The 14,163-nt window shown below is 44.6% G+C and overlaps 1 protein-coding gene across 6 annotated transcripts in view; it reads right to left on the reverse strand.

The window, feature by feature from the left end:
- Nucleotides 1-9,653: 9,653 nt before the first annotated feature.
- The window catches only part of NARS2 (asparaginyl-tRNA synthetase 2, mitochondrial), a 60,521-nt gene continuing 56,011 nt past the window's right edge, over nucleotides 9,654-14,163 (reverse strand). For 5 of the 6 annotated variants that reach the window (XM_058186880.1, XM_058186881.1, XM_058186882.1 and 2 more), the window contains 2 exons: nucleotides 13,529-13,555; nucleotides 9,654-9,966 (listed from right to left, as the gene is read on the reverse strand). In XM_058186880.1, the coding sequence (XP_058042863.1) occupies nucleotides 9,822-9,966; nucleotides 13,529-13,555 (172 nt within the window). In that variant the 3' untranslated portion in view covers nucleotides 9,654-9,821. The remainder of the gene's footprint in view (nucleotides 9,967-13,528; nucleotides 13,556-14,163) is intronic. The other variant, XM_058186884.1, reaches the window with a different exon arrangement.

The following is a 14,163-nucleotide window of genomic DNA, read 5'->3' on the forward strand; positions in this document are numbered from 1 at the left end:
GTCAGTTGAAGTCCACGCATCTTGAAGCATGCCAGCTTTGGAATTCTGGGAGTTGAAGTCCACGCATCTTGAAGCATGCCAGGTAGGGGATTCTGGGAGTTGAAGTCCAGCTCTCTTCAAGTGGCCTAGGTTGAGGTACACTGGTCTAACTAATAGAGGAGTTTGAAGTCCACGCATCTTGAAGCATGCCGGCTAGGGGATTCTGGGAGTTAAAGTCCACGCATCTTGAAGCCTGCTGGCTGGAGAATTCTGGGAGTTGAAGTCCACGCATCTTAAAGCATGCCGGCTAGGGGATTCTGGGAGTTGAAGTCCACACATCTTGAAGCCTGCTGGCTGGGGGATTCTGGGTGAGTGTTATATATCCTTTTTCCAGTGCTGTTGTAACTCTGAACGGTCACTAAATGAAGAGTTGCAAGTCGAGGGCTACCTGTACTAGAATCCATGGCTGATGACTCCAATCTTAAAAAGTTGGAAGGACCAGGCCTCAACCCCCAATTCAATGTCACTTAAGTTGAAATTAAATAAAGCACAGGTAACGTGATAGAATCGCGTTCCTTTTCTGTAGCCTGAAAACCTCGTACCCCGAGAAAAAACTCTGGAGAAGATTTGGCAGCCACGGCTCCCGTTCTTCGAGGTGACACATATTTTTCTGAACCTCTTGTTTCCTTCTCTGGGCCTCATACTTCCAGGTCATAAAGGTGATGGAATTATCCCACAGGCCAGCTTCCTTAGAAAAAACTGCTGGATTAGTTGGAAAAACAATTCATTCTTCCATAGTGCCTGCAACATTCTACATAGCCACTAGAGAGCAGCAAAGAACTACGGAAGCGACTCACCTTTTTGCTGCCCTCTAGTGGCGATCTAGATAGCCGCAGGCTACATACAGGTAGTCCTCGAATCACGTTCATTTATACTGAATGTTCGAAGTCAGAAGGGCACTGACAAAAGTGACTTACGACCATTTTTCACACTTAGGACCGTTGCGTTGCAGCATCTGCAGGGTCACGTGATCACAATTCAAATGCTTGGCAACTGGCATGTATTTATGTCAGTTGCAGTCTCCAGGGTCATGTGATCACCTTTTGCATGCTTGTCACAAGCAAAGTCAGTGGGGAAACCAGATTCACTTAACAACCGTGGCAAGGAGGTCGTAAAACAGGGCAAACCTCACTTAACAACCGTTCTTGCTTAGAAATAGAAATTTTGGGTTCAGTTGTAGGCACAAGTCAAAGACTATCCATACAGCTCATCTCTTACCTAAAACCCTTCCAATTTTAAGCATCAGTGCTAAAATCTTGCACCACCTTATCAATAAATAACCATTTTGAATTATTAAGTTATAATGATTGAATTGCCCGCCACTTTTCTTTACACTTATTTAAGAAAATTTCCATCCTGGCCAGCAAGTTTTATTTGTAGGGCTACAGAAAAGAAATTTTGCACTCAAAAGCAAGCATATAGGTCCGTGACCTAAGAACGTATTGTAGCCCAACATTTACGTTGTTAAGAAAGACAGATAATTAATAATCAGAATAGAGCTGGCAGGGACCTTTGAGGTCTTCTAGTCCAACCCCCTGCTCAAGCAGGAGACTCCATACCATTTCAGACAGGTGGATGTCCAGACTTTTCTTAAATTCTCTGATTTATATTGATATATTGATCATCAATTGTGTTGTAAATGTTGTACCTTGATGAAGGTATCTTTTCTTTTATGTACACTGAGAGCATATGCACCAAGACAAATTGCTTCTCTCCTTGATTGGTTTCCATCCGTTGTTTCTTGTCCTGCCTTCAGGTGCTTTGGTAAATAAATTGACCCCTTCTTGTTAGAGGCAGCTCCTCGAATACGGTAATACTGCTATCATGTCACCCCGACTTCTTCTTTTCTCTAGACTAGCCAAACCTAAATCCTGCAACCGTTTTTCATATGTTTTAGTCTTCAGACCTTTAATCATCTTAGTTGCTCTTCTCTGCCCTTTTTCCAAAGTCTCAACATTTTTATTGTAATTTGATGGGCAAAACTGGACACATTACTCCAGGTGTGGCCTTACTTTATAAAGCGGTACTAAGGCTTCACGCGATTTTGATTTTATGCCTCTGTTTATACAACCAAGGATTGTATTTGCTTTTTTGGCTGCTGCCGCACACGGCTGGCTCATGTCTAAACGATCGTCCACGAGGACAATAGATGGATGGTGGACGGACGGACGGACAAATGTCTTTGGGGGGACTTTGCGTCAGTCTCTGCCTCTCAGTCCACAAACCGGGCTGGAGAAGATGCTGGATCAGAAGTGAAGAGATCAAGAGTCTAGTCCTCCTTGGTTGCCCCAGTTCCCTGTTACGCTCTTGTGGGAAAATGCGGGGAGTGAAATATCAGATTTGTAAACCGTCTTTTTTTTTTTTTTGCATGAAATTGGGAATCCCGGCCTCGTTCGCACATGCACACACCCTAATTTCTTCTTCTCTCGTAAGGAAAGCAAAAAGAAACACGCCTTGGAAACTGACAGCAATCTTATTAGCATTTTTTCCTCCTCGGGGAAGGGAATGAATGGAGCGGGTTACGCCGATGTTTACAGGCATTGCCAGGTTACACAAAAAAGCCAGGAAGGTTTTCCTCCCTCCACACGCTCCTGTGCGAAAGAGAATTGCCAAAATTTCCTCCTTCATGCAAAATCAGCAAAATATCACCCGGTGCAAACCAGGAAGCGAAGACGGTGAAGCAACCACTCAAGAGAATTCCTTCATGTCTACGCTGGCTGAGAAGAAAAATAAGTCCTGATCTGCTCACCGGGGTTGTGTCATTCCTCTGAGTCAACCCCCCCACCCACAATGGCATCATGAGATGATGTCGCCCTTTCGGTATCGGTGTGAGCCGGGAAACAATTCGGTGTTGGGCAGAGAAATTTTTCCCACAGCTCCTTCTTCCCCAAATATTATTGCCTACGACCGCAATCGAGCGCAAAATTTACGTTTGCTTAAGTGAAACGATTGTTCTGTGGGTTTTTTGGCCCCGTATTATCACCTTTCTTGCCACCGTTGTTAAACCGATCCCTTCGGTTGTGAAGCCAGTCACACGGTTGTTAAGTGAATCTGGCTGGTCAGAAGGTCACCAAAATCTGATCACGTGACATTAAAGGTAAAAGTAAAGATTCCCCTCGCACATACGTGCTAGCTGTTTCTGACTCTAGGGGGCGGTGCTCATCTCCGTTTCAAAGCCGAAGAGCCAGCGCTGTCCGAAGACGTCTCCGTGATCATGTGATCGGCATGACTCAGCGCCAAAGGCGCACAGAACGCTGTTACCTTCCCACCAAAGGCGGCCCCTATTTTTTCTACTTGCATTTTTATGTGCTTTCGAAACTGCTAGGTTGGTAGAAGCTGGGAAAAGTAACGGGAGCTCACTCCATTACATGGCAGTACTAGGGATTCGAACCGCCGAGCTGCTGACCTTTCGATCGACAAGCTCAACGTCCTAGCCCCTGAGCCACCGCGTCCCCTCACGTGACATTACAACCGTCTAAATAAACGAGCTAGTTGCCAAACATCCGAATTTTGATCATGTGACCACAGGGTTGCTACAGAGGTCGTAAGTGTGAAAAACGGTCATAAGCAGAGGTGGTATTTAGCAGGTTCAAACCAGTCCACCCAAACCGCCTGCGGAAATCGTGGGTGGGCCCGTCCCCCGATCTATTTAGGCATGTTTTTGAGGCCGAGCGCATGTGCAAAAGGTGGGCGCATGCGAACCAGACATGTGTGCACACAAAGCAAGCACGTGAGAGCGGGGCAAACTAGTAGTACCATAAAGGGGCCTCTGGTGGCTCAGCAGACTAATGCAGTCCGTTATTAACAGCAGCTGCTTGCAATTACTGCAAGTTCAAGTCCCACCAGGCCCAAGGTTGACTCAGCCTTCCATCCTTTATAAGGTAGGTAAAATGAGGACCCAGATTGTTGGGGGCAATAAGTTGACTTTGTATATAATATACAAATGGATGAAGACTATTGCTTAACATAGTGCAAGCCGCCCTGAGTCTTCGGAGAAGGGCGGGATATAAATTCAAATTAAAAAAGAGAGAGAGAAACCCACCGCTGGTCATAAGTCACTTAAGAAATAAGTGTGAAATATTAAAATGATTGCCTTTGATTTAAAGAGTTTCAATAGAATAAAGGATTATTGGAAAATATATGTGAGAGGGCGAAACGAAAGACTGAAATGAAAGAAGATTAAGATTAGAAGGTCAGCGCGGATGGTAATAATGATTATATGTTAAACATAAAATAGAGATGAAAAAGGAAGTAGGAAAGGAATATAAATGGCAGAAATCGAATTACAGAAATTAAATTTGGGGAAAACAAGCTGTATGTATTTTGACTCGGTCAATACTCTATTCAGAAAAAACGTACGGTATGTTTGTCTTTAAAAAATATAAAAAAAACTTTTATAAAAAAAAATAAGTCACTTTTTCGGTGCTGTTGTAACTTTGAACGGTCACTAAATGAATAGTTGTTAAGTCAAGGACTATCTGTATTTAGGAGAGAATTGCAGGGAAATTTTCGTGCACAGGGAGGGCGTAGCTTCCTTGCACCCAAGGAGTCTAAGATCATCATAGAAAATAGTAGGGCTGGAAGGGACCTTCAGATGTTTGGCAATCGGCGTTTATTTCTGATGCCAGCAACACCCTGGGGTCAGGCGATCACCAATCGACCCAGAATTCTCCTTGCTGCCCGGGAATTCTGGGAGTCGAAGTCCACGTGTCTTAAAATGGCCAGCCGGAGACGTCTCAATGCAAGACGTAGGCAGCATAAACAGAGGGATAGAATCAGGATCACATGAAGGGTTAATACCACTTTATAAGGCCACATTATGGGACACGGTGGCTCAGGGGCTAGGACGTTGAGCTTATCGATTGAAAGGTCGGCAGCTCGGCGGTTCGAATCCCTAGTGCTGCCGTGTAACGGGGTGAGCTCCTGTGACTTGTCCCGGCTTCTGCCAACCTAGCAATTCGAAAGCAGGTAAAAAATGCAAGTAGAAAAAATAGGGACCACCTTTGGTGGGAAGGTAACAGCGTTCCGTGAGCCTTTGGCATTGAGTCATGCCGGCCACATGACCACGGAGGTGTCTTCGGACAGCGCTGGCTCTTCGGCTTTGTAACGGAGATGCGCAGCGCCCCCTAGAGTCGGGAACGACTAGCACGTATGTGCGAGGGGAACCTTTACCTTTACCTAAGGCCACATTTGGAATACGGCATCCAGTTGTGGTCCCAACGATATAGGGTGTGGAGCAGTGATGGTTAATCTTTTTGGTGCTGAGTGCCCAAAGCGGACGAGAATGCACGCATTTATTTATTTATTTATTTATTATATTTGTATACTGCCCTTCTCCCGAAGGACTCAGGGCGGTTCACAGCCAATAAAAACAAAATACATATAATACAAATTAAAAATAATATAAAAAACTGATTCGATTAATGGCCTTAAAAATTTTTTTTAAATACAATTTAAACCCCGTTTAAAACCCCTAATTCAAAACCCCAATTTAAAACTATGTGTGGCCGAACCTCCAAAATGCAATGCATGTACCCCGGCCCCTCCTGCACCCCATTTTGGCTTCCAGGTTGGTGGAGGTGACTTTCCAGACCCAAAATTGGGTGTGTGTGGGGGGGCATGCCCCGTTTTGGGCCTGGAAATTTTCCTGCACCAAGCTGGAAGTCAAAACGGGGCACAGGGAGCACGCAAGACACCCCCCCCGGCGCCCTGTTTCAGGCATGAAAAGCTTTCTGCACCACCTGCGCATGCACCCTTGCGTCCCCCGTGCTTATGCGCATGTACAGATGCGTCCCCCGCATCCACCCCACCCCACTCTGCATGCAGGGCAGAGACCCGAAGACCAGCTGGCCAGCGGGAGGCTTGCGCGCATGTGCGGTGGAGCTGGGCTGGGGCGATAGCTGGCGTGGCCGCAGAGAGGGATCTGCGTGCCACCTGTGGCACGGGTACCACAGGTTCGCCATTAACGGATGTGGAGATTCTAGAAAGAGTGCAGAGAAGAGCAACAAGAATGATTAGGGGGCTGGAGGCTGAAACATACAAAGAATGGTTGCAGGAACTGGGAAGGTCTAGTTTAAGGACTGGGGGGGGGTGACATGATAGCAGCGTTCCAATATTTGAGGGGCTGCCCCAATTCTCCAAAAGCTCTTGAAGGCAGGACAAGGAGGATGGAAACTAATCAAGGGGAGAACTTACCAAGAACTAACAAGAAATTTGGGGAACTTTTCAAATTTGCAGATGATACTAAGATGGCAGGAATAGCCAACACCCTAGGGCAGGGGTCTGCAACCTTAAACACTCAAAAGAGCCATTTGGACCCGTTTCCCACAGAAAAGAAAACATCGGGAGCCACAAAACCCTTCCGGTGCCTGACTTATTTCTTGAAATTTTTAATAGTTTTTAATATTTGATATAAATTTTATGGGGTTTTTATGGTTTTAAATGCTTTTAATTTTGGCCGTATCTAATAAGTTTTTTTAAACTATTGTTTATTGTGTATATAATTGTTGTTTTTACTTTGGCTGTGAACCGCCCTGAGTCCTTCGGGAGAAGGGCGGTATAAAAATCCAATTAATCTAATCTAATCTTGAGCGGCCACAAAACTAGCATATATGTAGTTGAATTAAACCTTCCGTTTTCTTCTGAAACTTTTCTTTTCTTGGATTTATCCATGGTTGGCCTACCGGGGGTTGAAAAGCTCAATAAATCGCGTGCCGGCCGGTGTCGCACATTTGCGGTTGTGAAGCATATTTTGAGTGACAGGGAGCCGCAGCAGAGGGGTGAAAGAGCCACATGCGGCTCCAGAGCCACAGGTTGCTGACGCCTGCCCTAGGGTTTCCTGCCTGAACAGAGGGGTGGACTAGAAGACCTCCAAGGTCCCTCCCTGTTATTCTGTTAAACACTGATCTATTGCACCCCAGATTTGGTGAGCTAAAATTTCCAGTTAGCCTCATTCCTTACATCCACTGGGGAGGTATGCTAGTAACTGTAATTCAGCGGTAATGGCCTGCTTCCAATTTACACCACGTCTATTTCACTTTATTGCCGTTGCGAACAATAATCCACAGAAGCATCCCATTAATTTTAAATCCCTCCTAAAGAAGCTTTATATTATTGGGAGGGGGAAAAAAAAAAGCATTTAAGATTTGGGCTTCTTCCCAAAATCTTTTCTAATTTTTTTTTTTGCAACTCTCTCTATTTACTGCATGCTGGATTGTAACTCGAGGTTACCTATCCTCCGTGAGTTGAGATCCTATCGCCGTTATGGGCACACGAGCCGTCGCCCAGCTCAGCTTCACCGTGCATGCGTGCGCGCCGCCTGCCGGTTAGCTGATTTTTGGGGTGCACCGGGGGGGAGAGAGAGGGGGCGCATGCGTGACACACGCGTGCATATGTGGGGGGAATGCAGGGGGGCAGCGCACCTCCCGTGGCCCGTTTTTAGGCTCAGGAGGCCGCAGGGAGGCCAAGCCCAAAACGGGGCATTGGGGGAGGGGGGTTGCGGCGCTGCCCCCCAAATAGCCTGTTTTTGGGCCCAGGAGGCTGCAGGGGGGCCTACTAGGCCCAAGGCCCAAAACGGGGCATAGGTGGTGGGTGCGGCGCCCCTCCAAATGGCCCGTTTTTGGGCCCAGGAGGCCGCAGGGAGGCTGACTAAGCCCAAAACGGGGCATTGGGGGAGGGGTGTGTGGCGCTGCCCCCCAAATGGGTCGTTTTTGGGCCCAGGAGGCTGCAGGGAGGCCTTCAAGGCTGATCTGGTCCGAACCGGGACCATATCACCCCTGCTTCTAACAGGGCAATGTTGTTGAGTCGTATTAGTTTTGTTTTATTGCAACGAAGCATGGGGACAACTCGGAATGAAAAGTCGGTTAAATACGACCGTCAAGAACTTAATGTGTCCAGAAGCACAGTGAGTAAGCCTCCCGCAAGGACAGACAATTCCCATTCTTGCATTCTCTTGACCCAAGTAATCATTATGCCAGTACTTTTTATCTATTAGAATTAGATTGTCAGATTTTAAAGTGAACATGCCTAACTCTGTTTCCTCCTGTTTTTTCCACTTAACAACCACCCTGTGATGCGGTTTGGACTGAGTAGAACGACGGGTCCAAGATCCCCCAACTGGCTCACGGTCACCTGGTGACGGGCCCGAACACACTCAGCCAGCTTTCATGCCTAAAATGGAACTAGAACTCACAGTCGCCTGGTGATGGGCCCGAAGTCACCCAGCCGGCTGTCATGCCTAAAATGGAACTAGAACTCACAGTCGCCTGGTGATGGGCCCAAAGTCACCCAGCCGGCTTTCATGCCTAAAATGGAACTAGAACTCAGTCGCCTGCTGATGGGCCCGAAGTCATCCAGTTGGCTTTCATGCCTAAAATGGAACTAGAACTCACAGTTGCCTGGTGATGGGCCCAAAGTCACCCAGCTGGCCTTCACACCTAAGGCAGGACTAGAACTCACAGTTGCCTGGTGATGGGCCCGAAGTCACCAGACGGCTTTCATGCCTAAAATGGAACTAGAACTCAGTCGCCTGGTGATGGGCCCGAAGTCACCCAGCCGGCTTTCATGCCTAAAATGGAACTAGAACTCACAGTCTCCTAGTGAATTGCCCAAACTCACCAGCTGGCGTTCATGCTTAAAATGGGACTAGAACTCACTATCACTGGTATATCAGTTTCTGGCATTTTTTTTTTTTTAAACTTACCAAATCAGAATATAATTCGAAATGTTAATTAGGGGAATCCCAAAGTTAAAGTGGAAAGTTGAAAAACAAAAACCAAAGTATCATATTGGAACAAGGTGATGGGAAATTTGCTTTGTGGCTAAGAAAGCTACGTAGTCTTTCTTTCTGAAGTCACGGAGACTCAAAACGCATCTTGAAGGAGATTTTTATCTTGATTAAGACCGAGTCGAAAGCTCAGATGCGTTTGAATTTTTACAATTTCAAAGTGGCGGGCAGCACTTAACCGTTTTGCAGCTGCTTTCATCCTGACACTTTATCCAGTCTACAACTTAATTAAACTTCTTGCTTTTCCAGGTTCTGAGCTCTCTCACATGTGCTCGAATTATCTTAGCTGGTAGATGAAGACCTTGAGGAAAGCTTGGATATATTCAATTTAGCTAGTCCTCGATTTGCAAACCACAACGAGGACTAGAATTTCTGTCACTAAGCGGAGTGGATTTTAAGCGAGTCACGCCCGATTTTACTATCTTTGTCGGCACGGTTGTTCAAGGAATCATTGCAGTTGTTAAGTGAATGACAAGGCCTTCTGCGCATGCACCTGGCCTCGAAAACGTGGCTAAATAGGACGGCAAGCACCGGGGCAGGTTGGCAGGCCCACCTGCATTTGTTGCTACCGGTTCGGCCAAATCTGTCTGAACCGGCTGAATACTATCACTGGTCATACATGTGAAGAGCGGAGATAAGTTGTTATTTTTTTCCAGTGCCATTGTAGCTTCAAACGGTCACTAAAGGAATAGTCGCAACTCGAGGATGACCTGTGTAACTGGACTTCACCACCCAAGGCAGGTTTCATAAGGTTAAAAAGGCCATTTTTAGAAAAATAGAATATATATACCCGAATAAATACATTTGCAGGCAGGGCAGGCTTCAAACCTGAGGTTTTAACTTCTCTTTAGTGGAAAAAGGAAAAATACAAAAAAGAAAGAGACAGGAAAAAAAAGGAAGTCTCTTATTTTTTTTTTCCTTCTTTAAATATTGCACAGAGTCGCTTATGCACGCCGCGAATTTACAAGAGAAGGAAAACAGAAGTTGGGACAAAGAGCTATAAAATGCACGAACGGGGAAATCGTGGGAACGGGATGACGTCCTTAATATTCTGAACTCCCAGGATGCACTGCAGGTACCGCTCGAACCCCATGCCGAAACCTCCGTGGGGGGTTGATCCAAATTGGCGCAGCTCTACGTACCTGCACATCAAGGAAACGGGATCATTTAGCCTTGGGCCGTATTTTCCAATCGATCACTTATTATCTACAATCACAGCTTCCTGTTTACTATAGAGCTGCAGCACCCGGCATTCTTTTAAAACTTTCTTAGTTAACGAAATTTTAAACTAAAAACAAACAAACAAGCACCCTAAGAAAACCTGAATGGAGACAAACTAAAAACACCAACTCAGGAAAAAAAAATTAATCTGCAATATTTTATACTATCTGGGCGCCCGTGCTTCGCTACGAAACGATGTGCTCGGGCTTGATAAATTGACACTTAAAGCCTGAAACTTAATGTAGAATGTGTAAATAGCATCAGAGCGTGTTAATTAATATAAGGCACTTGGAACAGAGGGGGAGGGGGAGTAGAATGTCCCAGCCCACTGGCCGGTTGTGTCACGCGCTGGTCACACCCATGCCCGATTTAGCGAAGGAGCGTGTTAATATAAGGCAACTGGCAGTTGGAACAGAGTTCTTTTCAGGTGGGGAGGGGGACTAGAACATCTAGCTCCCTAGCATCAGAGCGTGTGGATATAATGCTGTGTACATGAAATACTAATGCTCTGATGGTCATTTCGAAAAATCCTTTCTTAGTGAGCACCTAGAAGCCAAGAGGAACATACGTGGCAAATTTTAAGTTTGTAGGCTTTACGGTTCTGGAGATTTTGTGATGATGCATGAGTAGTATTTCGCTTTTATATATATATAGATAGATTTTATGTTTAGCAATAGTCACTGGTTTACTAATGAATATATTACTTTAATACAGTGTTTTACAACCATGGCAGCTTCAAGATGGATGCACTACAACTCCCAGAATTCCCCAGCCAGCGTTGCTGGCTGGGGAATTCTGGGAGTTGAAGTCCACCCATCTTGAAGCTGCCACGATTGAAAAAATACTGCTCTAATATGATTGGTAAAAGCATTGTCATATGTCACAAAACCTCCACCACAATCACACATATTGCTGTATATTTTTAATTTGTAAGAATTATCGTCTTTGGCACAACAGGTAGATCACGCATTTCCAGCATCTTTGACATCCGGAAGGCCACATTTCCAATTTCTCAATATGATTTTTTATTTATATATTTTATTAGACTTTTATCCTGCCTTTTTCGGTTTGGATAAATAACTCAAGGAAGTGTACGTATATAATGTCCCTTCTTCCTGTTTTTCCCATGACAACAACCCTGTGAGGTGGCTTGGGCTAAGAGGGAGACACTGGCCCAAAGTCACCCAGCCGGCTTTCATACTTGAGACAGGACTAGAACTCCCAAGTTCTTGGTGACTGGCCCAAAGTCACCCAGCCGGCTTTCATGCTTGAGACAGGACTAGAACTCACAGTCTCCTGGTGATTGGCCCAAAGTCACCCAGCCAGCTTTCATGCCTAAGCCAGAACTAGAACTCACAGTCTCCTGGTGATCGGCCCAAGTAACTGAACTAGTTTTTATGTTTAAGGGCTGACTAGAATTTCCTGTCTCCTGATTTCTAGTCTAGCACCCTAACCATTACTCCAAAGAGGCTCTTTATTTACAAAATAAATAGTTAAAATTATTGACAACCACAGCCAGTTTTACAGGGGTCTCTGCGGTACTATGTCTTTCTTCTCTAATCCTACACCTGTTTATCTGGAGTTTTGCTCCTTTGACATATTCTCTGCTTCTTGAAGAATTTAAGAATCACCTGCAGAGGAGTTATCTCAGAGGAGTTGAGCGTGGGTTGTTTTTGTTTTTTTGTGTTTTTTTTTTGCCTTTGCAGATTTTTGTAAATTTGGAAAGAAAAGAGGAAATGATGTCATGGAGCAGAGTTGGGGGAGGGAGAGAAAAATGAAGGATAGGGGGAAAGAAAGGGGAACTATGACAAATGTAAAAATATCTTTAATTTGGTGTTTGGAAGGCTTTGTGTATGTCCTCTGACTTGGTTGTTTTTTTTTAATGCCTCCAGTGGAAAACTCAGATCGCCTTTTCAACTTTACCTTCAAGAGGACTTGAAACTTTTCACGCGCAAAAGTTAACAAGTACAAGATGGTCCTCGGCTTACGACCACAACGGAGCCCCAAATTTCCATTGCTAAGTGAGACTGTTCTTGTGAGCTTTTACCCCATTTTACAACCGTTCTTGCCGCCGTTGTTCGGTGAATCACTGCAGTTGTTAAGTTAATGACACCGTTATTAAGTGAATCCGGCTTCCCCATGGACTTTGCTCGTTAGAAGGTCGCAAAAGGGGGATCACGTGACCCCGGGACGCTCCAACCGTCATAAATACGAACCAAGCATCTGAATTATGATCACGGGGACCATGGAGATGCTGCAATGGTCGTTAAGTGTGAAAATTGGTCATAACTCACTTTTTTCAATGCCGTTGTAACTTCGAACTGTTGTAATGTGCTAAGGGCTATTTAAGACCCAGATTCGAAATTCCAACCAGCCAGTTCCCATAACCCATGGTTATGTCCTCGCGTTTTCGCCAATTGGCAACCCGCCTGCATTTACCGTAATCCTGTGATCACATGACCACAATTTACGTTTTAGACGGAAATCAGGATTTTTTAACTTCCATTTTCCACCAATTGTAGACAATGGATTTGCTTAACGACCGTGTGGTTCGCTTTATAACAGCCGCATACACTCAACAACTGCTGCAAAGAAGGTTGCAAGATCAGGCAGTCATGTGGTGATCCATTTAGTGGCTGGCATGACTAATTAGGGTCTAATTATGGTTGTAAGTCAAGGATAGTGTATGTCTCTTGGTTAATTTTTTTTTCCTGTGTGGCATTTTGGTGGCACCTGGTGGCATTTTGGTGGCAACTTATTTTATTTATTTTTATTATTTTGATTTTTGATTTTGACTTAGGGCCTGGGTACTTACGGGACCGCCTGCTGTTACCGCATGCCTCCCACCGACCCGTACGCTCTCACAGAGAGGGACTTCTCAGGGTGCCGTCCGCCAAGCAATGTCGGCTGGCGGCCCCCAGGGGAAGGTCCTTCTCTGTGGGGGCTCCCACACTCTGGAACGAGCTTCCCCCGGGTTTACGCCAAATACCTGACCTTCGGACCTTCCGTCGCGAACTGAAGACACATCTTTTCATTCGTGCGGGGCTGGCTTAAATTTTATCGATTTTTAATTTTTTATTAATAATTTTAAATGGGGTTTTAGTTTATTATATATTTTAAACTTTTTAGGCTAATTATAAAATAAGTTTTTTAATTTGCATTTTAAATTGTACATTGTATTGCCTGTTTTATTTTTGCCTGTACACCGCCCAGAGTCCTTCGGGAGAAGGGCGGTATAAAAATCAAAATAATAAATAAATAAAAATAAACTTACACAGGGGTTTGTAAACTTGGCTCTTTTAAGACTTGTGGACTTCAACTCCCAGAGGTCCAAGTCCACAAGTTTTAAAAGAGCCAAGTTTGCAGACCCCTGAACTAACATATATGTAGGCTTCTGGTAGAATTGAGAATTTATTTGCTTTTTCTTAGAAGATTTCCAAAGCTAATGAAAGAGATGAATAATATCTAGGAAATATATCTTACCACTGATAGGTGTCCTCAAGCATCAACCTGTAAAAAAAACACAAAATAATATTTTCTCAGCCAGAGGAATGAATTCCAAGAAGTTTGCAAAAATATCAGATTTGCATGCTGCCTAGAGCCGATATACAAATAATATTAGATAATTAAATTAATATCAATGTATGTAGCTTCTTCTCCAGAAACATTACACTGCTAACCAGAGCATATAAAACATTTGCTAGACCAATTCTTGAATACAGCTCGCCTGTCTGGAACCCATACCTCATTTCGGACATTAATACAATTGAGCGTGTCCAGAAATATTTTACAAGGGGAGTTCTCCAGTCCTCTGATTACAACAAAATACCTTAGGCCACCAGATTTGAAATCCTGGGTTTAGAAAATTTAGAACTCCGCTGCCTTCAACATGACCTGAGTTTAATTCATAGAATCATCTGTTACAACGTCCTTCCTGTTGAAGACTACTTCAGCTTCAATCACAATACACGAGCACACAATAGATTTAAGCTTAATGTGAACCGCTCCAATCTTGATTGCAGAAAATATGACTTCAGTAACAGAGTTGTTAATACTTGGAATACACTACCAGACTCTGTGGTCTCTTCCCAAAATCCCCAAAGCTTTAACCAAAAACT

This window comes from Ahaetulla prasina, chromosome 5 (assembly GCF_028640845.1).
Source record: "Ahaetulla prasina isolate Xishuangbanna chromosome 5, ASM2864084v1, whole genome shotgun sequence".
NCBI classification, from domain to species: Eukaryota; Metazoa; Chordata; class Lepidosauria; order Squamata; family Colubridae; genus Ahaetulla; species Ahaetulla prasina.